The sequence below is a fragment of the Wyeomyia smithii genome, chromosome 2 (assembly GCF_029784165.1).
Source record: "Wyeomyia smithii strain HCP4-BCI-WySm-NY-G18 chromosome 2, ASM2978416v1, whole genome shotgun sequence".
Taxonomy (NCBI): Eukaryota; Metazoa; Arthropoda; class Insecta; order Diptera; family Culicidae; genus Wyeomyia; species Wyeomyia smithii.
In genome coordinates this window covers 227,825,174-227,850,922 of record NC_073695.1, presented here as the reverse complement: position 1 = coordinate 227,850,922, position 25,749 = coordinate 227,825,174, and the positions used below count along the sequence as shown (strand labels likewise).

Genomic DNA, 25,749 nt, shown 5'->3' with positions numbered 1-25,749 from the left:
TCTTTGCAACTGTTGCATTACAACACACTTAGTATCAAACCTGCCTGGTGAGCTGTTCTAAAACAAACAATGAACCAAAATTCGGTTATTCGTTCTTCGCGACTGCAACAACAACAACGACAGCAAAGAAACCCAAATTTTTTATTTCCCTATTCCAGAACTCAAAACATGCCCCGTGCGCAACACTTCGCTCCCATCCAAAATGCGAGGTAATACAACCCCCCTAGCTAGACGGAATGAAGTACGACACCAAAACCAGTGCAGCGACGAACCGACATGCAAAATCCGGGCCGGAAAGATAAACCATAAAATCTGGAAACGTGTCGAAAAATAAAACTGCAAATAAAATGTTGCACTTTTTCCCGTAATGTGCGAAATCGTCTCACTTTTCCACAACTGCCGCTGTTGCTGTTGCGTTTGTTGCTCAAGTTACCGAACAAGGTTGCTTTCGTCATCGTTTCCAGGCGAAGGAAAACATAGGCAGGCGCAAGGGCCACACTTTATGCACTGACTAGCGGGTTTGGTTGTGTGTGTGAGTGTGAACATGAACGACTGCAAGGACGACTGAGAAACCTATACGAAAGTGTAAAACAGTGACGTCATCAATTGGATTTTCTTTTGTGCTGGTTGTGGATTGGTTCGCGCATCCTAACGGGCGTGGCTTGCCACCCCACGAGGATAACGGCTAGGGATGCTGTGTTGCTTTCGCTGCCAAACTGTAGCCAAAACTGGGGGTGGAAAACAACCCCGGTTATCATGAACGGGCTGCTGCTGGTGCTTCGCTGGTTTTGCCAGAAGCAGCAGGTTTTGAGTTCACGTTATTGAATTAGGCTTATCATTTGATTTTGGCTACGGGAAGCAACCGGTCGCGTGCTGCTCTAGGGTGCGCGTTTTTGTCACCAGGACTCGTACAAAGCAAGCTCCGGAAGTCTCGGCAGTTGGAAAAGTTTTGCGGTTTTGCCAAACCTATTGGGAGCGTTTTTCTTTGCCTTCCGCCGAAGTGTTTGTTTCGTGACAGGTGCTCGGGAAGAATTTCATCTTCAATCAAATTTAATTAGGAAAGCTCCAGATTAGTGAACAAGAAAAACAATCCACGGTGTAGGGGTGAGTGTTTGCGGGCGGTGTGACTTTCGCGCATAACGCAATTTTCACCTTGAGACTCCGCAAAAGAGACGGAAAGATAGCGGATAATCTAATTTGAATTCGCAGAAATCTAATAATCTATTCCTGATTCGATAACAGTAACAATGATTTCGATCTGATTGAAGCGACGATCGACGGTGGTAAATTCGGGACGGAGAGAAAACGTTCAAAAATAATTTTGCTTATGAAACTCGAATCGCGTGAAAAGGTGAGTGTTGATAGCTATAAAAAAAACACGCGCCGCAAGTGTTGTGATACATAATCTCATGAAAAAGGCATGAATCCCTGTCCGGGAGGTGTTGAGCGGTAAACTCAGGGATAATATAAATAAATATTCCAAAACAAAACAGTGTGAGTCGGCGAACTCGAAACCGAACGGGAACACAAGTGAAAATTAATATTTAATTTCATTTTTCGGCGCCTTCCTGTGCCGTTCTGTCCTGCTGGCTGTGCATTTTTGCAGAATAAAGCTACCGGTCGGAGCAAATAGCAGGCAGCCATTGCCAATCAACATTATCGTAATCGAACTCCCACAGCAACTACGGTGAACCGTTAGCCCCTGACTTTGTCCGCCAATTTCGGAGAGCCGAAAAAAAAAAGCCGCCAAAATTTATCCCCACGAGATGGACTACTCCTACCTGAACCAGGCGGCGGCTGGATTCGATTCCAGCTGCCTCCAGGGCGGTATGGATCCAACCGGTCTCGGCAATATGCCCTGCTCGTACGGTGATCTGACCTCGTGCAGCCAGATGTCCCAGGCGGCCTACCGATACACAGCCGCCGCCGCTTCTATGGCACGCTCGTACAACCCCGTCGGGACGGCCGTCGGGCCGGGAAACGTCAGCATGAGTGCCCTGCACCATGCGGCAGCTGCCGCCGGACCGGGCAGCCAGTGCTCGGTGATGGGTGGCCGGACCCACCAGGATGTGCAGCGGGCTTCCATGTTCCACACGTCGATGAACTTGCAGTGTGAGTAAATTAAGTTGTAACTTAACAGGAATTGTTTTGGTATATTTGATACTTTTCAGTTATGCTAAAATTTTAAATATCGACGAAATATTTGTTATATAAAGAGAAATCTGATGAATAATCGACTATTATTTGCTTTCTATATTTGCATCAGTGCAGTGCCATACTGAAAATTAAATAAGAATCAAATAATTTAACCATTAATGCTGGTTTTGGGAAAATTTCCCCCATGACAAATTGTCGGTCGTTTGCTTTGTCCACTTTCACGTCTGTTTTTCTTTTTTTTTTTTTTTTTTCAACAAACTCAGGGCTAATAGCAGTACCTAAAGTATCATTTTATTTTTCTTTGTTGAATATTCCAACAATATTATGTCACATCCATGTCACATAAAAACAATGAATCAATTAAAACACTCGCTGGTATTTGAAAATATATCTACCACGATACGTCATATCGTTAGAGATCAGTTAGAGATCAGTTAAATCAGTTTGATGTTTTTTAATCATTGTCATTACAAAATATACCATGAGATTGTTTTACTATTACAAAAGTCATCATCAAACCGCTCGGTTTTAACCAAGAGCCAATTACATCTTCCAATGTAATTTTCTTTATTTTGTCAGTTTATGCCTTTTTTATAAATATATATATTTGAGAGCATACTTTTCTCTCAAATTCTGATCAATGCACAGGTCGGAAGAATATAAGAGAAATAAAATAAATAAAGCCGAGTACGAATTATCATCGTGATGGAATATGATTTTGTTTCTAAATGATTTAATCTGGCATATTAAATAGGTTTACAACTATAGACATTATTCAGATAACATGGATAAATACATGAAACTTATATGAATGAAGCGTTTCCATCTGAATTTATTCTGATTCCACCTATGAAAATCAGTTAGTTGAAATTTGTTATGAATAAATGGAATTTATCGGCTCCTGTGTTTCCTGAGTTAAGCGTCTAAAGTTAGTGGTTCTCAACTGCGCCCATATTTTTCAAAGTGTTTCAAATGCTTTTAAATTCATTTTTATTCTTGAAGTTCCTTGAAAATATACGCTTTAGAACTTGATAGAGAGTGGGCCAACAAGTCAGATTCTATTTTTCATGAGGTATGGTGATAGATTAATAGAAACTCGAAAAGCTTCTTAACACACCCTGTTCATCAGATTCAGATCCCTTGTGTTTTTATGTTCCAAAATTTGAAAAAAAAGCGTCTAAATTTGAGGCTGTTTTAAGGAGCCATCGAATATTGGTGGAAAAATGGTTGTATGCAAAGCCAATGCCGCAAGCTTAACGCAGAACTACATAAGGTCACATTATTTGCGTTTTCGAGAATGATCAATCACAATAACACAATAACTTATTCAACACTAAAACAAAACGTGCGGACTACAAAAACGTTCGGGTAATGCCACCAAAATCAAAAACTACTGGTCGCAGTGGGGTAAATACAAAAAAAAACAACCCAATTGCCGTGCCGGAATCATCTTTTCAAGGCCACCACATTATTTCTAGTGATAGAAGTTACTGAGGTTGGGAAGATTGTTTATTGTAATCTTAGCGTATATTATTCAAAGAATTCGCAGTGTTGCAATGAACAGCTTTATGTAGTTCTACGTCAGCCTTGCGGTCGTGGCGTCTGGTGTCAATGCGTTCCGACATTATAAAGGAAGTGTAATGATGAACGAGGAAATAATACCTAAGGCATTTAATTTGTCCTCAAAAGAACAATTTATTGTTTAATTTAATTACTGAAATGATGCTGATCGCATAACTGTGCTATCCCGGGCACTATTCTGATAACACGAGGGAAAGCTGTTTTCACCCTGAAAATTTGACGATCGATAGATTTTGATTGCCAACAGCGCGTGTGTGACCAATGTGCGGCAGAGCTTTTCACTGGAGGAAGTGTTGGCCAATGCACATACCGCTGATGCTGACGCTATCACACAAAGACATCTTTTTACTAAAGGAAGAAGTAGTGTCGCTGCACCTACCGCTGACGCTGCCACCACTACCGCTGCTGATACCCACTAAAGCTGCTATCCGCTGCTGCTTAGTTACCACTGTCCTAGTGGCTATTCACTAGTAAACTGACTGGTTTGAGCAGAGGCACGCTCTTATACAGCCTAAAAAGAGCATTCCCGATTTACCTTGCTGGTAATTCTGGTGACAGTGCTTAGGAAAGCAAGCATTAAGCGACAAATCAGAGGTTGAAATCTGTGTTTAAACGACGCTCGATAATTATTTATAGTACAATAGTTCGGATAGTCAAAGTTCAATAGTTCGGATAATCAAATGATGCTTGATGAGGTCCTTTTCTAAGCGATTGCATCCTATGGTAAAAATTTAAAAACAATAATCTTGGGTTCTGAATCTTTCTCAAAGCATTTTTGAAATCAAGGGACGCTTAGCGTCATTTGTTCACCTCTGAAATACTACTCTTGCGACAAAAAGTATGAGGGTAGTATCCAAGACACGACCGCATAGTTGACGTAGGACTACAATAGTTTTATATTTCCTTTTGAGGCTCTGTTTGATTCGAGCTCGTTTTACTTTTGGCACAATTCAATTTCGGCACACATGTGCCAAAAACGAGCGATTATGTTTAATAACACTATTCTAATTTTCTTGATTTTTTTAACCAATTTAAGCTTGACATGCTCCAAACGAAAGGTATTTTGGTTCTTTATGTAGCCTAATAAAAACGGTTCCTGAGAAATGACCGGGACATGTTCCGGTAATATAATGATCATGATCAAAGCTGTCTCTAATTCCTCGGATGTTAATATCAGTATCTCGGTCGTTAGCCTAATTTCATCAAGCGATACCTTTAACGACTTGGAACTAAAACTAGTTTTTACTATATTTATTATTGATGTTGTCTTTGGCCGTTAAAAAACTAAAAAAGTCATAAAAAGAGAACCGTTCATTTTTGGCATGGTTAAATTTTGGCAACAGAAAAAATTCTGGCGTGTTTCCAAAATCGAACAGGGTCTGTATTTTTATTATTAATTTGCAGTACTCTATTTTCGAAAAAAAAATTACTTTAATATTGATGAATACCTTTCATTATAATACATATCGAATTTTATAAACATGTTAACATTCAATTCAGGTCAATTTGAACAGTTTATCAGTAAACAAAATCAGAAAAAATGAATCAGTTTCAAGATATCAAAGAACAACGAAGATATGTCTGTTATCGTCAAAAATAAACCGGGCTAGAATGATAAACAGCATCAGCCTCAGCAATTAATGTTCGCATAGTGTTATTCAATTACAAGCAAGGTTATGGAAAGTAATATTATCTTGAAGACAGGCCTGGATTTGAGGGGGGGGCAAAGGGGACAAATGCCCCGGGCCTCCCGATTGAAGGGGCCCCCTAGTCCTAGGGCGACCTTTTTTTTGCTCGTAACCTTCCAGAACGTTACCTCTAAATGTTTTAAGAAAAGGGGGCCTCACAAACAAATTTGCCCCGGGCTCCCCAGCGTCTAAATCCGGCCCTGCTTGAAGATGTTAATGTAAAATGGTTTTAATTGAGAAATAGAAATACAAATGTGGGAACTGTAATATCAAAATGAAATGAATTTGGTTTTTCTTCTATACCGCCACCGCGGGATGCAAATGGGATTGTCTAAATTCATTTAGCTAGCAAAATATAAACATCAGTACAGCTCGTTTAATTACTTTTTGAAAGATCTGTACGGAGCATTTTGGTACTATACGAAACAAGAAGAAGAAGACAACTTAAACGGCAATCGATTGTGTTCCAGATCGCAAAACGACACCTACGCGTTAACCCAACATGCCTCACTGTGCGTCGAGAGCAGGTGATTATTAACTTTCCGAAAAAGCTTCACCTTCAAGACATCAAAATAGTCTAGGCTCATAGAAGCAATCATTAGTTGACCTATTGGGACGGGATGATTCTATCAAAACAAATTCCACTGCTTTATAGGATATCACATCAGGCAGTTGGTGTATACTCATGATAACTGTGCCAGGCGTGCTTGCATGTGATTGGTACACTGTTCGTGAAAATTCGCCCTTGAAACTTTTATTAGATTTTCACTATTTAACAATGAAGTGATAATGATAACTGCGGAATTACAAAAATATCCATCATTTTATCAATCCAACGATAATATTGATTATTGTGATTCATAATGTGGTTAAATCATTATTACCGTTTGAAATCTTTCATTCCAACGTTACACCTTGGTTTAAGTTTCCGCAGAATGTATCTCGATATAGTGCGGTTAGACGTAGTCCTACGTCAAAAGAACGTGCTTATTTTGTTCATCGCATCGTGATGGGATATTGGACTCACTACAGTAATCCTTAGAAAAGATAGTCAAAGGGACTGTTACTTGCTTTCACGTCGTTGGTTCGGCCGAATGTACATGCTACAATAGTTATTCTGTGTATTTAGTGTGACCAAGCCGGCGTTATTGATTATGAACTATTGAAACCGAACGAAATCATCACTGGGATACAGTATCGACTTCAACTGATGTAAATAAGCCGAAAACTGCACGAAAAACGGCCACATTACGAGCAGAGGCACTAAAGAGTGATTTTACTGCATGACAACCCTCGGCCGCATACTGATAAAGTCGTTTAAACTTACATTGAAACGCTCAAATAGGAAGTCTTACCTCACCTGCTGTCCGATAATTATTTGTATAGTTAGTAGGTGCCTACTAACTATACAAATAACTATCGAACAGCAGGTGAGGTGGTCTGGCTGATCAGCAGTTCTGCTTACATGTAGACGAAAAATGACTTGATTCGCGGCTAGACTCAAAACTTTAACACGTTTATCGTAATGGTATTCGAGTTCTGCTCCAATTGGACAAAATTGTAGCCTACGATGCGCAATACTGGGAAGGACTAATTGGTAACTGTTTTTTAATTAAAGAGGCGTGTTGACGTAGAACTACGTCTCTCAGGAAGTTCGGCTACATACTCGGCTACATAGGGATGTAAAATGAAAATCTAAAACCGGAAAAAGTGAAAGATATTTCAAATTTCAAATGCCAATAAATCAGTTAGTTTCCGATAAATTTGCTTTCATTTTTTCAGCAATAGATTGGAAAATCTACTAAGATTCTTCCCAAATGCAGAAAATTGTAATTTTATTGTTCAAATTATTGTACTATTGAAAATTGTGAAGCCTTGTCAAAACAAAAAATTCGACTTTGATTGGTCGTTATATGATTGCTTCCCAAGCACGGTCGACAGAATATTATACCTAGTAATTTGGAATGTGCTATTTGGCCTATATAAGAGCCTGTTTCAGCCGAAGACGTTCATAAAAGTTCTAGACAGCGACAACAGCAGTCCTGCCTTAGCAGCAGCAGCAGCAGTAGCAATGTAGCGAATACCAATGGCGGATAGCGGCCACAGCTGTGGCATGGCAACGGATAGCGCAGCGATTGCAGCGGCTCTCAACATCGATATTAGCAGGGCCAGCTGATGTAGGAGCACGGATGCAGGGGCAGCGGATAACTGTGATAACGGATAGCGGCAGCAGTTGCAGCGGGTATATCAGCATCGATAGAAACTGGGCCACCTGATGCAGTGGGGCACTTTCTTTAGTGAAATGCTATCTCTGTGCGCATCCAATAAAAGGTTGCCTCATTTTGACAACACACCAATGTTCTGGAAAGCTGGCGTTCAAATACACGAGCCGTCTAGTTTTGAGTGTAACAGCTTTTCCCTGTGTTATCTATCACAAGGAATACCTCTTTCGCGATGTCTAAAAATTAGGCTATTGCATAATCAAACATTAAAAATTGTCAAGCCTAATATGACAAGCAACTATATTATTGAAAATTGTTAATCCTTGTTGAAACACAAATTTCGATTGATCTGATTGGCCGTTAAATGATTGCTAGACCTAGACCTAGTAATTCAGAATGTAGTATTTGGCCTATATAAGAGCCTGTTTCAGCCGAAATTGCTCATATTAGTTCTACACAGCAACTACAACAATCTTTACTTACGCAGCTGTGGCAGCGGATCAGCAGTGAAATTGGGGCCAGCTGGTGCAGCGGCAATTCCTCTAGTAAAAGCTGCCTTTGTGCAGTAGCGAGCAGCATCAGTAGCAAGTACATTAGCCGGCACTTTCTCTAATGAAAAATTGCCGTATTTTGACAACACACAAACGTTTTGGAATGCTGGCTTTTTATGTATATTGGCCGGCAAATTTTCAGTGTGAAAACAGCTTTCAACTGTGTTATGCCGTAATCCCCTCTGTAGGGGTAGCATACAGATGCGATCAACATTATATCCGATATGAAATTGAACAACAACAGTCCTTATAAGGACAACAAACAAATTATTGAACATTTAATATTTTCTCGTTCGTCAGATATTCAATCAGTCTGGGGTGAATATCTTTTTTCACAAGCAAGGTAGCGCCTTACGGACTTCAGAAGAGTTTCTCCCAGGAGAATTGCCTACAAATATCATGTATTGATATTTTTTTAAGAGCCAACTTGACATCTCCGATCTTTCACCGATCGATTTGAAAAGTCACATAGTTGTTATGGGACCCATAAGAAACACGTAAAGTGCATGGGAGCTTACATTCATTTTTTGTCCCACCCTAATGTACAACCTTTCAAAATGGATTGTTTCTGTACGGTAACAAAAAATGAAGTGATTTTGGTTGCACTGCAAGCGTTTTGTTTATCTTTTCATGGCACATTTTTACCCACCTCGAATAGTTTTATTGAAATCGTTCAAATATTTTAATAACAATTTGATCAAATCATTTTGCGTTGGCTGTTGAATACTAAGATCAATCAAAAGAAAAGCACTTTGTAGGTACGTATTATTAGGCGTGTAATGCAGTAATTGAACAGGCGCGGCTGCCCCGGCATTTTATACTCAGTTTTTATAATTGTGCAAACATCTGGAAGACAATTTGAAAACAAGTGTCATTCATGAAGAGTTATTGTTCGTTTAACCCTGCTGCTATTGCTATTCGTCTTCAACCTGGAAAAAACGAGGTTGTTTTCGAAATGTAGTTGAATCACTGGTAAAAAAACAACTTCTCGCAAATGATGTATTTTAAGTTGTTTTCTGTGCAGTTTTGATATCATAAACACAAGTTACAGACAAGCAGCGGCAGTTTATATTCAATAATCTATGAGACACAATTATGCTATAAAAGAACATCTCGAAAACAAGAATATAACAACACAAGTTTGCAATTGCGCTTATAGTACTCTTATATGGCTACTGTCATTGTTAATTCTTTTCTAACATGTTTAGTTTGTTACTTGGGAAAGGATCTTATGTAGTTCTACGTCAACCTTGCGGTCGTGGCTTTGCATACAACCCTTGTGATTTTTATTTTAAACAAGGCGAGAACTTAGTTGTGCTCCCAATACCTATGTTTGAAGCAAATCATAGAAAGTAAAGCAGCTTGGAACATTACTGAAAGTAGTCTGTACAAGAAGTACTTATAAGCGTATAAAGAAATTATTATATGATTCAAAAAATTAATATCTTTTAGCCCTACTCAAACTCAATCGAGTTTGAATGTGAGAAACTCTTCAAATCTTTAACCGTCAGCAAGTTCGGGAACAAAATTATACATTAATTATATGAACACCCCAAAATAATCCCTCCAATGACAAAAAATCAATTTTTTGGTACCTTTTCCCGGCCATTTTTCCCACTCACAACGCAAACTGCTCAAACTAAAACACTTTATGCTCACACAATGTGTCACAAAGTGTAGCACAATGTGTTGTTCACATTATCTCTTTCTAGAAGTTTTTCTCACTTGTTGATATCTTTCATACTCGTTCCGTTTTCGCTCTCACTCTACCCTTCTCGTTTTGACGTGACGAAAAATTAACACACTGAGCACAAAGTGCATGCAAACAACAGACCTGTTTATAATTACTATGTACGATTTGACCGTTTCCTTCAATTTTCTTTTAAAAGATCCAATAATTGTTTTATTAATGCAAATTGGATAAAAATAACAGAGAAGTGAAACCACATGGAACGTAAAGTCGCAACTCGTGAAGTTGATTTTCATAGCACCAAAATAATGTGTTAAAATGGTATTCGATTCAATGATTAGTAACAGCAAACTGACGTCTCATTTACTTTGTTTCAAGTGATAAAAACAGGTTTTAGTGGTTATCGGACCCTACATAAAGCAACTCTAGTCTAAGAATAATCTCAAAAATGTTAGAGAGAAAGAGAGAGAGAGATGCTGATTTTAAACGTAGTGCAGGATGCTTGAAAACACTCTAGTAAAATTAATTGAGCGCTGTTTCATGTGTTCACGCATGATACGAAGCATGGAACACAACTTACTTACTATACGTAGGTAAGTATCTGAAGAGTAGCCTCAAGCCGACTTAAGCTTCCAAAGTTCCCGAATGCCAACGAGCATTGGCGAAACCCATTGTTTTATCCATTTTACCGGAAATTTGTCACATTTCTATTCACTTTATTGATTTTCACAAGCACTTTGTTGCTATTTGGGTTGTTGTGTGTGTTTTTCTGCTGTGAATTTATTTAAGATACAGTTATTGGTTCTTGCTAAGCTTTTTCCGGAAAATTTCTCCTTCGATTTATTATTACCTATCACTGAAAATCATTGCTGGGAACAAGAGGATTGTAGCATAAATGTGAAAAGAATTTGAAATTGGAGGGGTATCAGAGACTCCTATTATTTTTATATATTTTGATTAAAGCTATTTTTTCAGTATTTTTCCTTTAAAACTGGCTGAGAGTGATTGCTTAAAACGTTAAAAATTTTCGCAGTTTTCAGTATAACAAAATGTTATTTTAAGGTGAACAACTGTATTATTTCAGAAAAATGGTTATCATATACCGCAAGTGTCCCAGATGTCTTTTGCAAAGGAAGGATGCATTTAGAAAGCTGATCACTATCAGTTTTGACGAAGGACTACGTCTTTGTTTTCTATACTAGATTACACTTTGTGAAAATGAAAATGAAACTGGCAAATGTTGCAACAGATTTCAAACGGTTATAGCAAGCGAACGACTTAATGCATCTTAGTCATTTATATTTCGGTGGATAGATAAAATGTGTAACAATTTTTTGATATTATGTTCAACATTGTTGCTTTACTGCTTAGTGGTGGAAAAAGGTGAAAAGTTCCAAGGTCAAGCTTTCCCATACATTTCCCTTGTTCTTGGCTTGCTTCCCAAGCACAGATAACAATAACATGGACGAAATAAATTCCACTGCCTACATATTTTGACTCAGTGTTTTGGTTTGTTTGTCTTTGTCTAAGCTGCGTGGCCACGCCTTAATGGTAAAAATCTACGCTGAACTCGATACAAAAGACTGCGTGTGGAAAATTCAGCTTCAGTTTAGTTTGTTTCACAATAGCGAGTGCGGTGCAGCCGTTAAAGCTTTGCGACATTGAGAAACGAGAGCTGCATACGAGTCAACTTCCTGGCACCGCGGAGCATGTTACCTGTATTCTGCACACGGCAGCAATAATAACCATTGTACGCTGCAGGATATTTTGCTGGCACAGCTGCTGGAAGGCACAGCGGAGAGCAAATTTTATATTTTATCGTTGCTACCGGTGGTAGTGTGATTATCAGCATTCTGTAGCATACATTTCGAGCTGAAGGTTATCGAATCGGTTTTTTTTAGAACTATAAATGCTTGAAGATAAGAGTTACGAGAATTTTCACAACTACTCCTAGTGTGAAATGTCCATCTATTTCTCAATAATCAGTTTTACAAGAACGACCAGGGCGCACCAAAGATAAACGGTAGTGTTGCCTATGAATAGTTTATCACAACAAGACATAACCCTCATTTCAAGAATTTTCACTGCTAAATTGAGTGATTTTCCGGTTTAATTGTTTGTTTGTGTTCACTCGAACACCGTTATCAGTCAAATGTTAGAAACGAAAATTAGTTAATCTAAGAACCAGAGTGATTTGCGCATCGGGAAAGCAAAACCTTTCTTTTGATGCTTATGAAAATCACTCAGTAGTATCGGAGGTGTTTTGGTTTGTTCCTCTTTCTCGAAGCTACGTAGCCACGCCTTAATTGCAAAAACCTGCTCTGAGCTCGATACAAATGACTGCGTGTAGAAAATTCAGCTTCAGTTTAGTTTGTTACACATAAGCGAGAGCAGTGCAGCTGTTAAAGGTACGCGACATTGAGAAACGAGAGCTGCATACGAGTCAACTCAAAATATTCATGGTGCGATTATCAGCGTTCTGTAGCACGAATTTTTAACTGAATATTATGGAACCGGTTCTTTTCAGAACTATAAACGTTGAAGATAAGAGTTATGAGAATTTTCGCAACTACTACTAGTGTAAAATTTTCATGTATTCATGCATCGTTAGTTTTAAAATAACGACTATCAAAAATAAACGGTAGTGTTACCTATGAACAGTTAAGCGCAGCATATAATAATATTTAGTTTAGCATATATTAAATATTTAGTCCTACGTCACCATTCCATACAACCCCTAGGGCTGTATACCTTGTAGTATTATGATTTGGAATGAACCTTAGAAACGGTTAACGTCATTCAAGAAACAAATTATGTGGCATTTTTTAATCCTTGGCTTTTATAACAATTTCTGTTTTAGTTGCAAGTTTTCACACAGTCAAAATGTTTAATTTTTTATACATATTTGTTGTTCTTTTCGGTTATTTTAGTTCAGAAACAAATTGACTGTGTGCATATTTTCATAATGCATTTTCAGTTTCCTACAACTTCTTCTTAAACAGTTTACATACACGGATTTTTGCAACAGTTTCTGAGTTATAATTCATTTGATGAAGTGTATGCCAAAAATCACACACTTTTCTAGCAAATTATTCTGAGTCTATTTTCAGCGCGAACAATCTTGTGATGAAGGTTATGAGTGATACTTTGATTCATTTTGCGAATAAACAAAGTACCTGCAAGCAGTTCGATTCGATTCCTGCTTTACTCCGAACAGCGTTATTCCCATCATGCACCTCAAACGAACCAAATTGAAAATCCATTATTCAAATTAATTGACCGTGAAATCAAACTGCGGAGAACCTTGTCTTAAACCACTGCAGTAAAACTCGATAATTATGCCTCCTCCTTCCAGTCTATACTGTGCATGCCTGGGGGTAATTTCCCACCAGAAAGATTTACCGGAGAGGAGTAGCAGTAGCCCAAAAGTTTACTACACCGAACACCTTCAGCGGACCGTCGTGATTCACGCCGATTGAAATCGAAACCCAAAGAACCTTCCGAAAGTAGTTTTGCCTGGCAGCTCCAGCAGTGGGACGGCCAAGACCGCGTGAACCAAAACTTCCGCAATTAGGCCGCATTAGCTTTCTAAAACGACGCCTAATTGCGTTAATAACACCAAGCACTAAATTTCGTACCCGGGCACACACACACTGACGCGTTAGAAGGAACATGTGTATAGGCAAGTAGAAAACAACAGAACCGTCTTGACAGTCACACTTGTGCTGGAACCAGAGAACCAGGGAGCTCACTGATAGTTTCAGGCATTCCAAGGAACAAAGCTCCCGCATAGATATGGTTCCCGCAATTGGCCGCACATTCCGGGCGCAAATGTTTATCCATGCTGGTCAGGTTCATGGTTTGAGGCTGTTTTGCTCTTCCAAGGGACGATAATTGGAGGTCCTGAGGGAGTGGTAATGAAGACACCGGTGCTGCCGTTGCTGCTGTTCTACCGAGAAGCAAGTGCGAATGAAATAGTCACTCATAAATAATTCCTCGAGGTGGTTCTTGGAAAACTGTGCGGTTCAGGCTGTGCGACAGCTTTCGATGGCAAAACCGGGCCAACAGGCAACATATATGTACGGATGTACGTGTGCATAACACATGTACGGTGGGGTGAGGAGACTGCTAGCGGCGGTGTGTGTTTGTGAAGAGAGAATTGTTTCAGTTGAGTTGCTTTGTTGTCTCGTACCAGAAAAGGGACAAAAAGGGATGGTTCACTGTTGACGCTATTTATGTTTGGTGGTACACTTTTTGTTTGTCATAAAATATTGAAGTCGCATTCGCCTGCGGTATGACTGGCCAACGGTTGAAATCTGGTCAAAGTAAATTGTTTGCAGTCCCTATGCTACTGAGGCCTAAACTATGGTGCGCCCTTGTACTCGGAGTAGTGACGAAGATTATCACTGACACCATAATTGCTAGTGTAATAATAAATTAACAGCTCAGACCGTAATTTTATACTACATAAGCCACCTCAAATCCCTGGTTTATGTGGTGACGCTTTTCTTGCCCCATTTCCGCCTTTCGTCTAGAGTTGGTGCATGCACTGCACAGCTGCATGCTGCCAGCAGAAAGGACATGATCTTTGGGATTTGATGCAGACTCCGAATCCTACGGTGGCTACGGTGGAGCCCAACAGACCACAGCAGAGACAGAAACAGAACATTTACCACCAACAGTAGTGCGCAAACTATCTCCAACATTCCACCTCCCGTATCCGCTTTTACTACGACGTCTATCATGAAGATTCTTCCCGACCTCGGGGCTCTCTGCCATGTCAAGTCATAATAAATTCAACAGCTCCCGTACATAGGCTCCACACAAAAACACACACACACACACACACACACACACACACACACACACAAACCCGCAGCCGCAACCGGAGCGGGCTGAACACTTCGGATTTTCAAGATTCAAATCTGGTTTTAATTCGATTGCCTCTGGCGGTAATTGTTGATAATTGAGAATGATTTCCGAAATTGGATTACCCGGCAATTAGTAGCCACTAAATTGGATATCATATTTCATTATCCCCACTAGGATTCGATGTCCCGCCAGCTTGCCCGCGTTCCGGAATCGTTTTCTTCGCGCCACCGCCGGCGTCGCGCGTTTCCCATCCCACTGCGGTACACGGGATTTTGAATCGAGTTCGGTTCACCAGCTGCACGCGTTAGTGCATTTGTCTACTTCGATGTGAAGTTATTGGCGTGCCGTGCGGTTGTTCAGTAGAATGATTCTTTTTGTCATTGGAATCTGTAGGAGACATTGAGTTTTGTCACATTTCAAATTTGTCAGACGTGAAAATTTAATAAAAAACTCTTTTTATACTGGCGATGAAGAAAATTGTGAAAGGAAACCGTCGAGTCAAGTTTAAAACGTAGGATTTAATGCTGAAGTGACATGAATTACAGTGAATTACATGTTCCTTTCAATACTGCTCCGACGATCTTAAAAGCTTTGAAAGAAGCAAGGTCTGTGATAAAGTATACAATTGCAAGCTACGAACTATTAATGGTAGAATAAAGTGTTTTGGCTATGGATAATAATTCATACATAATTTGAGCTTACTCTATCATTTGTAATTTTATAGCTCAATTGGATAATGCCAACTGCTAAGGTTCACACGATGATGCTTTTTTTACATCATCGAATTTCGCGTCATGATACCATCACAAATTGACTTTTCAGTACTCACGATAACAAAAAAAAGTCTATTGCAAAGACCGTACACAACCGTACGGGTCAGCCAGTAGACGCCAACTATCGAAGATTTGTGCAAATATGTTAGTTCTTAGCTGCGTCACCGATATTTTTGCTATAGGTTTTACTAGAATGGCATGACATTTGATTGGCATTGTGTATACTTATGCGTATGCGTATGTAGCGGTGTTAGAGAAAGCGTCTCTTCTCACGGAATGTACCCTAGTATGACAAAGAAAGACGTATGGTAGCCGCACGTTAAAATGGTTAATAAAAAAGTCTTAGAACGGTAACGTCCAGAATAGAAGAGCGATGACAGACTACCTCATGCTCTGCTTATTTTTGTAAGTCAGGTAAGACCAAGGAGCCAAGCGCCTTCACTCGCTTTAACTATTACAATTGGAACTTGAGAACTAACACCAGTCCTAGCATTAGTTGCTAGCTTATGGTTCTAGCTCCATTACTCGCTTTCTGAAAATATGAAATTAAGGAATAAATTAAGGAAATATGAATTAGAATGAATATTAGGGTGGGGAAAAGTGATCGATTTTCCAGAACCGAGTTTTTTTGGTTCTTTCGGAGCCCCAAACAACCCTAAACTTACCGGAAGTCGATTGGTTTTGTCTCCGCTTGGCGCATTGCAATTTAAATTTGTATGAAAATTTATATGGGAAAACCTACTTTTTTGCATTTTCCTTTCTAGAGAGCTCAATAATAATCTAATAATGCACTACATTATGTAAAAGTATAGTATTTTAGATTCCTAACAACTTTGCAGAAGACACTGAAGAGCTGGGATGTCCCTAAGAAGAGCTATAGCTGTTCAAAGTTGAGTATGTCGATTTAAATGCAGAAAATCTTGTTTTCTGCTAACATTACCAATGTACCGGCGTCAGTAGGATCCCATCAGAAGTAACATGTCGTAACGAGTTTATACACTCAGCTGGATCAAGCAAACAAATTTAGGTCAATATTCTAGGCGTAAACAGAATCTACAATTTGTTTCAGAGGTTACTTCTGATGGAAATCTGACTGACGCCGGTACACTAGCAGTGTTGGCAGAAAAAATGATTTGCAACATAAATTTCGACATAATCAACTTGAACAGCTCTAGTATTTTTTGGCACACCCTAGCTCTTTAGTGTCTTCGGCCAAGTTGTTAGGCATCAAAATACCTACCATTTGAAGTCATGAAACCTATGGTTTGAGTCATTTTGAGCTCTTTAGAATGGAAAATGCAAAAAGTTGGTTTTTCCATACAAATCTCCATATAAATTTGAAATGCAATGCGCCAAGCGGAGACGAAACCAATCGACTTCCGATAAATTTGGGATTGTTTGGGGCTCCGAATAGAACAAAAAAAAAACTAGGTTCTGGCTTTGAGTAAAATTATAAACGAACTTTTTTGTAACTATAAACAAAAAAATCTTAATTTCACTACTATTTTCTTACTAATCTATTTGGTATATCGCCTACAAATTGAGTGTTTTGGACCAGCCGAGTCCCATTCGCCGCTTCTGATCCTGTGATTTTCTTCCTATTTCGGGAGTGTGTGGGGTAAAACTTGTGGCATTCTCAGAATTTGTGGCTTAACCTTGACCTGTGGTTTGAATAAACTGTACTTTTAACCCGCTGTTCTTAGGTAAGCGAGGTGGCAGCCGCTGGGGATATATTTTCTGACGCCCTAACTAAACATCCGCTAGTCAAACACAGATCGGCAATCTGAGATACGAACTTTTGCGTATTTCGTGCCTGTTGAACTTTTAGCCTGACACAGCCATTTGAAAACCATCGTCAACGGAAGTGTCATCAATGAGTAACTCGCCGCTCGCCTCATCTTCTCTAATAGGTCCCATAATGGTTGATACTCGGCAAGGTAACGATGCTCGGTAAAGAGAAGCAGAGGGTGTTTATACAAAAGCATGTAAAAAAGTACAATGAAGGTATAAAAATCCGTAACTTACCACGGTAACAGAGTAACCTTACTTTCCGTTATAGTCGTTAGAGATGCAGAGGCAAACTCGGTATATGGCAACAATGTTTTTAACACTCCCTTTTGTCCGTCGCCAACCGACCATAGGGATGTAGCCGGCCGGAATAAGAAGACAATTTTCACGTGTTGTGGCGTGCTGAAGTACATTCAACAACAGAAGAAGAATAAGGGATTCAGAAGTTTTAATTTCAGTAAGTTTTATCAACCAACGGTCAATCCGGCAACAACGAGGATTGCAACTTTTCAATGTATCCAAGAGAAAATAACCACAAATCTTTCAACGCATTGTTTGGTTCTCTTGAGAAGGATGTTTGTTGTTTCATATAAAATCGAATACGTTGGAGCGAAATTACTGCTAAAATGTTACCGTTTGCTAGGAGAATGATGTTTGAGCCGAAAGTACTCTCCAAGTGTTCGCCGTCACTGAGAGTAACGGTAAGTCACCTGATACTGCGTCCCACCCGTCTGGTCTGCCCGTCTCATAATCGTTGTTTTTTTTTGTTTGAGCCGAAAGCAGATTCGGAAAGTCATCTGTACGTGACGTTTTTGTCAGAACCATGGTGTAACGAGCTCCGTCTTTTTTACAAGTTACGCCATTTTCTCAGTTTCGTACGACGCAGGTCGATGTTCTTGCTACATTGCTCATTTATCCCGGTTAGGCAACGCACTCCGTATGAAGTTTATTATCACACCGGAACTTCTCCTTCAAATATCAACGGGCCTTTATCGAAGATACGCAATATGCGTTGCATTAATACTCGGCATTCGCAGAGTAGGTGTTCCGATGTTTCACTTTCGGTGCCACAAAGGCGACATTTATCATCATCAAGCTTGCGTAGCTCTCTGAGATGATACTCGCTCGACAGAGGCCTGTGATTAGACCTTTGAACGTTTTCAGGTCTTTCTTATTAAGCCTAAGAAAAAAGAAACTCTTCTCGTGATTTGGCTTTATGATTTTTTCGATTGTCGTAACCCGCTTGTGATATTCCAGTTTACTTCTGGGTTCTGGGTTCAAGGGTCATCCACTAACTTTGTTCTGGGCCTTTGTCTGGATTGTAAGTCGGCCGTCTCATTTCCTTCGATTCAAGGAACCCAGTAAAAGTTACCCTGGTTTTTCTTAGCCAGCTGTCGGAGCGATGAGATGCATCTTACACAAGTTAAGAGTGGCAAATAGGAGAATTCAGAGCTTTAAGTGTTGCCTGACTATCCAACAAATGCAGATACCAACTTGCGTGTCAGTAATTTCTTTCGCGCATTCTGTTATCGCGTATATTTCCGCCTGGAATACTGTCGGCCAATGTCACATGGGAAAAAACTATCAATTCCTGGTTCTGTGAATTACACTCCTGCGGAATCGTTCATTTCAGAACTGGGTCCGGGTAGAAGCAAAGTGAGCCGTCACGAATTCTGGGCCCATCTTGTTCCAAACTTTTCCGATTGATTTCTCGTAGTCTGTAGGTAATTTCGAAATTTGGTTACTTTTCCATCCAATCCTTGTTGCTTTTTATTAGATTATTTATTCGAAAATCTTTCAGTATTCTTAGGTGTCCTGTAAGATATTTTTCTTTTAGATTGGCCTGCCGATTCAGCCTTAGAGCGCTTTTTCAGCTTCGACTCAAGCCACCGGATGAGATGGTAGAAGGTGTACTTCTCATAGCTCCGCAAATCGATGCGCAGGCCAATTTGTGCCACCAAATTAATGAGGCGCCCATAATTGAAAAAGTGGATAAAATGTAATTTTTACCAGAATCGAGCAAACAGTTTCTAGTGATAGTGAACACCCCAATCAAAATCCCTGCGGAAGCCGATTGTCAAAAAATGCATTTGTAGAGGCAGCAAATGGGAAACAATTCTGTCTAATATCCAAAATAATTGAGAAATTGTCCGATATCCAAGATGTTTCCAACCCGCATGTAACGGGTGACAACTAAAAATTTGGAATTTTTTTCTACAGCTGTCAACAAAAGGTGGAGATCTTAAAGAAAAACTGCTTCATTTCTCATGAAGATACATTCATTGTGAACTAATAAAAAATATTGAATATTTGAGAAAGGTCCGTTACCGATCTCCCGATGAATTTTTCTTATGATGGCCTTCATGTCCGCTTTTCGAATGCATCTCTTGTTCTTGTTGGGTTGTTCAGAAACATTTGTGTTTTCTGGACGTGCTGTGATGATATTTTCTCTGGCCAAAACACATAAGGTAAAAGCACCGGTTTTGGCCATGGTATGTCATTAATGAGAGATGTTTGGCCTTCTTCCTTTGAAAAACATGTAACTGAATAAGTTCAATGGGAAATTTAGATTATATTTTTCACTAATAACGAGTTGTAATAATTAAATTATGTTATTTTGTTAACAAATTTTCCAACCAAAAAAATTTCTCCAGGCTCTTATTTTGGCCACAGGATTTCTTAATTGGCCAGTGGGGGCTCCTTTTTTGGCCAATTCGCGGAAAAGTTTAATTCACACGAATTTATATTATAATTTGACTTTACCATGTAGATATATTTTATTATTGAACTAACTAAAAGGCCTAATAATATTATATTCACACATAGCCAGCAGTGCAAAGTACTTCGAGGTAGATTTTTTTTCTTTTTGAGTAGTATGTTTAATAACACTGACATCACATCGTTGATCTATGTTATTTTTTCGTCTGTCATTGATCTATAAGCTTCCCCTTTTTCCTTTTTCACATAGAAACTCATTCGTATTATTTACCTACTTCTAGGAGACTTGAGTGCCATTTACTATAGTCGCCAGGTTAAGAGTCCTAAGCGTTAGTTTCGTAGAATAGCGTAGAAATAACAGTTTTGTGAATAATCTGAACAAATGAAGAACTGATATATTATAAGGAACGGATATATTATATCGAATAGCGGTGCTGTAGTAGTACAATCTTTCTTATCCGAATGGAATCATAATGTTGTTCAAAGATTTATTCTGGTATATATTTTGATTGATAGCTAAAGCACTTGGCTTGAACCATGATTTGACAAAAAGAAAAAAGTCCTTCTCTGTCCACTACTCTGGCCGGTCTTCCACTACCTTCCTGTCGAATTATGGTTGAGGTTTGCAGGAAGCCATACATAATAAAAACCGGAAGATTTTCGGTTTCAAAATGGTTTACTAAGAACTTTTTACCAAAATTGCACTTGCGGAATGCTCGTTATTTGAACTCCATTTTGAACCGAACTGAGCATGCATAAACAAAACAAAAAATACTGGCATAAAGAAGAAAGATAGAGCTTTCATATACATTTTCTCATTCCTGTCTGAGCGTGTTTGTTGTGAAATAAAAGAGTTCCTAAAAAAATCCAGACTTTTAATTGCTACCCGTTGCAACCAGTGTGTTTTTACTGCATATTGTTTTAGCACGCTTTCGGGATGGTCTTGTAGCCTGGAGTTTTCTGCCAATATTCGTAGTTGATTCGGTATCGTGTTTCTTTTTCTATTTAAAATATACAAACAAGGTGGTTGGATTCACAGCTTCCCTGAATTACCGTGTGGTGAAGCTGCTTCTTTTAAGAACTTCAGCCTCACACTTCCGCAATATGGTTTGATCGGGGTGCACGAAACATCTGTCCCGTCGTCCTTCTCGTTCACACTTCTTGTTTTCACTTGTACTACCGTACTTTTTCAAATAATTTAAAGTCATTTTTTCACAAATACAAACACGACATAATTCTCAAAATATGCACATTAGCTGAAATGCACAGGAGTTTGTCAACATTCTTTGCGTTTCTTATTCAAATACGGGCTACTGCGTTAAAAATGCTTGACGGATGGAATTTGTCTACAGTCTTTTCTGTTTGATCTCTGTGGCAAGGTTTTAGCATATATGAAGAGCAAAAAGTTATCTTGGACGTTCAAAACTTGTTGAACCGACAAAATATTTAAAACGCGTTCTTCTCGATTTCATGTCTATGGTATATTAGACCATTTTTTAATCATGGGCAGCGTAGCTTATCCTTGGTCTGATTATTGTTATAAACATACAATGTGTTATTCTCGATTTGATTCTACACCTTTTTGCAAATCCATATATTATACGAATGTACGAACCTCATTTCGTATCAGTAAGATAGTAGATAGTAGATATCAGATCAGTATCAGATAGTAGATATCAGATAGTAGATATCAGATAGTAGATATCAGAGAGTAGAAGAGGCAGCGCACTCCCGGCCACGCAACAGCTGCCAAATGCTGTATGGACAAAATGACAAAATGACAGCTGAATGGATTGTCGTTTGAGTCCGGGACCGTGTAGTACCATCGCGAAAACGAACTCGACATAAACTGTTGAGCAAGTCCACGCTACTTCGCAAATCGATTCTGATCGACCATTTACGATTTCGCTGAAACTTTGCACAGTTGTTTCCAGTTGATAAAGAGGTCATTCTATACTATCAGTTCTTCATGTAGACTCACGACTGCTGTTTCAAAAGGGCCTATCCAAAAATGTAACGTCTCCGCCAACCACGCTCGACGCCTGGGTTCGAATCCCACCGCCGACATAGGTGTCGATGGTTGTGAGGTGGCGTGATCCACTCACAACCAACCCAACTGGTCTAGATTCAATCCTAGCCGACACCGGGAGATTTTCTGAGGCGAAAAATCTCTGGGATCACGCCTTCCATCGCATGAGGAAGTAAAGCCGTTGGCGCCGGTCCGTTGATAAACGGGTCGTGAGTTAGGGTCCTGGGTGTGGAGTCGCCTCCCTGGGCGTCGGTGATTGGCCACAAAAGTGGCGGAACTAGACCGACGGAAAATAAGCGAGAATAAAAAAAAGGGCCTATCCAAAAATGTGACTGTTGAATGAAATAATTTGTATCAGAAAAATGACTTGTTTGATTGAAATGGTGTCTTCAGCAAAAGCGAAAAATAAGCGAACTGGAATAAATAGTTAATTATACCACAAAAACAGCGCGTTGGATATGTATCATGCTTTATAACAACAACAGAAATAAATCCTCAAAAATAAGTTCGGAGTGAACATGATAAAATATGCAAACGTTCATACCTTTTTTGTTTTTTATTTTACCATCATCAAATTTTGACAGATAGTGGTACATATTGTGTCCTTCAATGCGTAGAAAAATAGATTTTTAAAAAGGTACTTTTTACGATATTTTATATTTTACGATAATTTAGAATGTTTGACCCAAAAAAAAAAATATTTTTACGGTGTATATATTTTTTTTTAGAGTCGCAATTTTATTACCTACAACATTGCCGAAGACACCATTTCAATCAAGCAAGTCGTTTTTTGATACAAAATATTTTATTCGTCAGTCACATTTTTGGATAGTCCCGTCTGAAACAGCAGTCGTGAGTCAACATGAACAACTGATAGTGTAGAATGACCTATTTATCAACTGGGAACAACTGTGCAAAGTTTCAGCGAAATCGGAAAGGACATCCTAGAAAAAATATTTATTTTTATTTATTTTCCATGGAATGCCTCTGTTGCGTGTTGCATATTGCAGCTGTGCGACTTGGGGACAACAAAACGGGATGACAGATATGAAAATGAAGTTCAAAATGCTGCTGCAAAGTCGAATTAACTGTCTTTATTTAGGCGTTCCAAGTGTAATAAATTTTCTGAAACGACTTCAGAACTAGCTGAAATTTTTATTGAAATCGGATAAGTTTTTTGTGCATGATATGAGTGGATTATATAAGTTTACCCGACAAATAAAATTAATCGATTGGAGATGGAGATTGGAAAAGCTGTGGTTAACCAATGACGAAGTCACTTGCTGTTTCCGATGGTTGTTTTAGACGCATGTTGTAAGAGGCCCTACCCTTTCTTGTAAGTGGCTTTATTTTTTTTCTTATTCTGTCTTCTCCTCAGTTTTGCAAGACGTGAAGAAATTTTATTCCGTATGTAATAAAAATGAATCTTTTTCCGTGTTGGAAGCCAGCGAAAAAGGACCGATGGAGACAATATAACCCGTATTCCTGCACAATTCCTCAGTAGATAGATAGAGTACAATTTATAACTTGTATCGTGTTGCGGCTTGGAACACCAAGCGTTTTCTTTTTTTCTTGTCAGATTGAAGTAGATAACAGAAAGTGCAGCACTCTCAGCCATGCTCACTGCGCTGTTGCGTGTTGCATATTGTACTTGTGCGGCTGGGGAAGAAATTGTTTTTTTCGTGTCGGAGAAAAGTAAAGATGAGGAGGAATCCATGTTCAATGTGACATTCGTCAAAGCCGAAAGTAGGCTTTTATATTGCCTAAAGAGTGAATTTCTGGTTGAGTGGGTATAATATTCTGTCGACCGTGCTAGGGAAACCAGCTATGCTTTGGTTAGTTATTATTAATCCATAAATTTACAGTTCTTGATTTTAATTCTCAGTATGTACTTTTGGTTCTCGAATTACGATCGAAAAACCAACCACAGTCACGAGTCTTTGTATAGCAAATACCAAAATCTTCTTTTCTTAGTTCGTTCTGATTACAAAAAAATCTGATTTCCATTTTGGAAAAATATTATTTAGGAAACAATTACCGCATGAATATCTGTAATGTTAGTGAATAAGAGACAGTAGTATGAACAACGAGAGTTATTTGTTATGCATTCTTGATTTATTCAGTGTCTTAAGAGTCCTGGACCAATTTGCATTTAAATTCACCCTTCATAAACATTGATATTCTCCTACTTAGACCGTGGCATAAATTGAACTTGATATTTGATATTTGATTATAATAGTTGCTAGCTCTGATTAACGTTTTTTTTTGTTTTTAATATAATTTATATGTTTTCTATCCTAATTAGATTAGCAAATATTTTTCCAGTACCTTATATTTGTTTTATATTACACCTTTTACATTGTTATATCAGGGAAAGTATTCTGAATATTTTCTCATTACCATGATTTTTGATCCGATTTATGGCACTCTAAAAATTTATTACACTGTAAATCCTGTTAACCTACGGTTTTCTTTTATTTTTGTGACTTCCTATTATTTCCATATTGGGTTGTAGGTACGCAGCTTACAAATTTTCGATTGTTTGTTGTTGTTTTTTTTCTGCATTCTATGAAAAAAAACTATGTTTCTTTTATAGTCACTGAAGTTTCTGTGTTATTTTCTGATCCTTAAACCAGTCAAGATTTCAACATAAAATACCTAAAAATATACTTTAACCAATGGTACAAAAAACGACATATTACGCGCTAAAAGCGTTCGAGACAGATCTTGCAAATTCAGCTGACAGCAGCTTTATTTGTTTTTTTTCTCAAAGGAATTCAGAGCATGGTGAAATGTTCGTTTGTTACGTTTTCCACTTGGAAAAATTACTCTTTCTTGGAAGCTCGTAGCTTGAAACCTCTCAACGTTCATGTTTTGTATATTTACTTTCTTGATGCATGACAGCTTCGTAGCATCTCTCTTCATCAACTGCATACCTTTTGCAGCTGCCTAGAGTTTAAACGTGTTTTTCTTCACTCCTGGTATCAAGCAAAGATGTTAGAATAGCCTAATAAATCTCAACACGTACAGGGTTCCAGTACACTGGACTATTTGCCAAAACAAACTATTGCCAAAACAAAGCCTATTCGAATTGTTTTTGATTTTTTTTTCTTGTTTCATGTACCTTCACAGGACAAAAACCTTCATCCAAAAATACCTCTTCTATCATCCTCGCATCATATTTCATTCAGAATGCATGAACGATTGCCATCAAAATTGAGCCTGACAGACGTCCCCAGTTCTATTCCAACGAGCGATCAGTTCTTTCGCCATTTTTTTCTTTGCCCTCTTGCTAGATGATGGTTATTTCCTTTCTAAAATAATCCCAAACTTCACCGAGGGTGAGTGAAATCGTCTTTTTTGTCCCTCTTTTCTTTCGTATCACGCGGCCATTTGTGAGGCAGCAAGAAAAGCAAAAGTCATGCGCGCCGAGAGCGCCGGGCGGCCGGAAAATGCCAACTTCCATCCAATATCAATCAATGACTGACCGTTTCCGTCGGATCCTCCATAACCCACCGCACCGGACGTTGGCTGGCTTAGCTGGAGCGCTGTAGCACGTAAATGCCGTATGCCTTGGGCCGGAATCTCACCAGGCTTTTGGACACAAATTCCAAACAGCCGTCATAAACTTCTTCCAAGTCTGGTAATAACCTCCAAGAAGAAAAAGTAATGCTCAGCTT

The 25,749-nt window shown here is 38.9% G+C and overlaps 1 protein-coding gene across 1 annotated transcript in view; it reads left to right on the top strand.

Moving 5' to 3' along the window:
- The first annotated feature begins 851 nt into the window (after positions 1-851).
- LOC129722108 (paired mesoderm homeobox protein 2A-like) overlaps positions 852-25,749 on the top strand; it is an 89,398-nt gene continuing 64,500 nt past the window's right edge. The window contains exon 1 of the mRNA XM_055675345.1: positions 852-2,112. Within this exon, the coding sequence (XP_055531320.1) occupies positions 1,767-2,112 (346 nt within the window). The 5' untranslated portion in view covers positions 852-1,766. The remainder of the gene's footprint in view (positions 2,113-25,749) is intronic.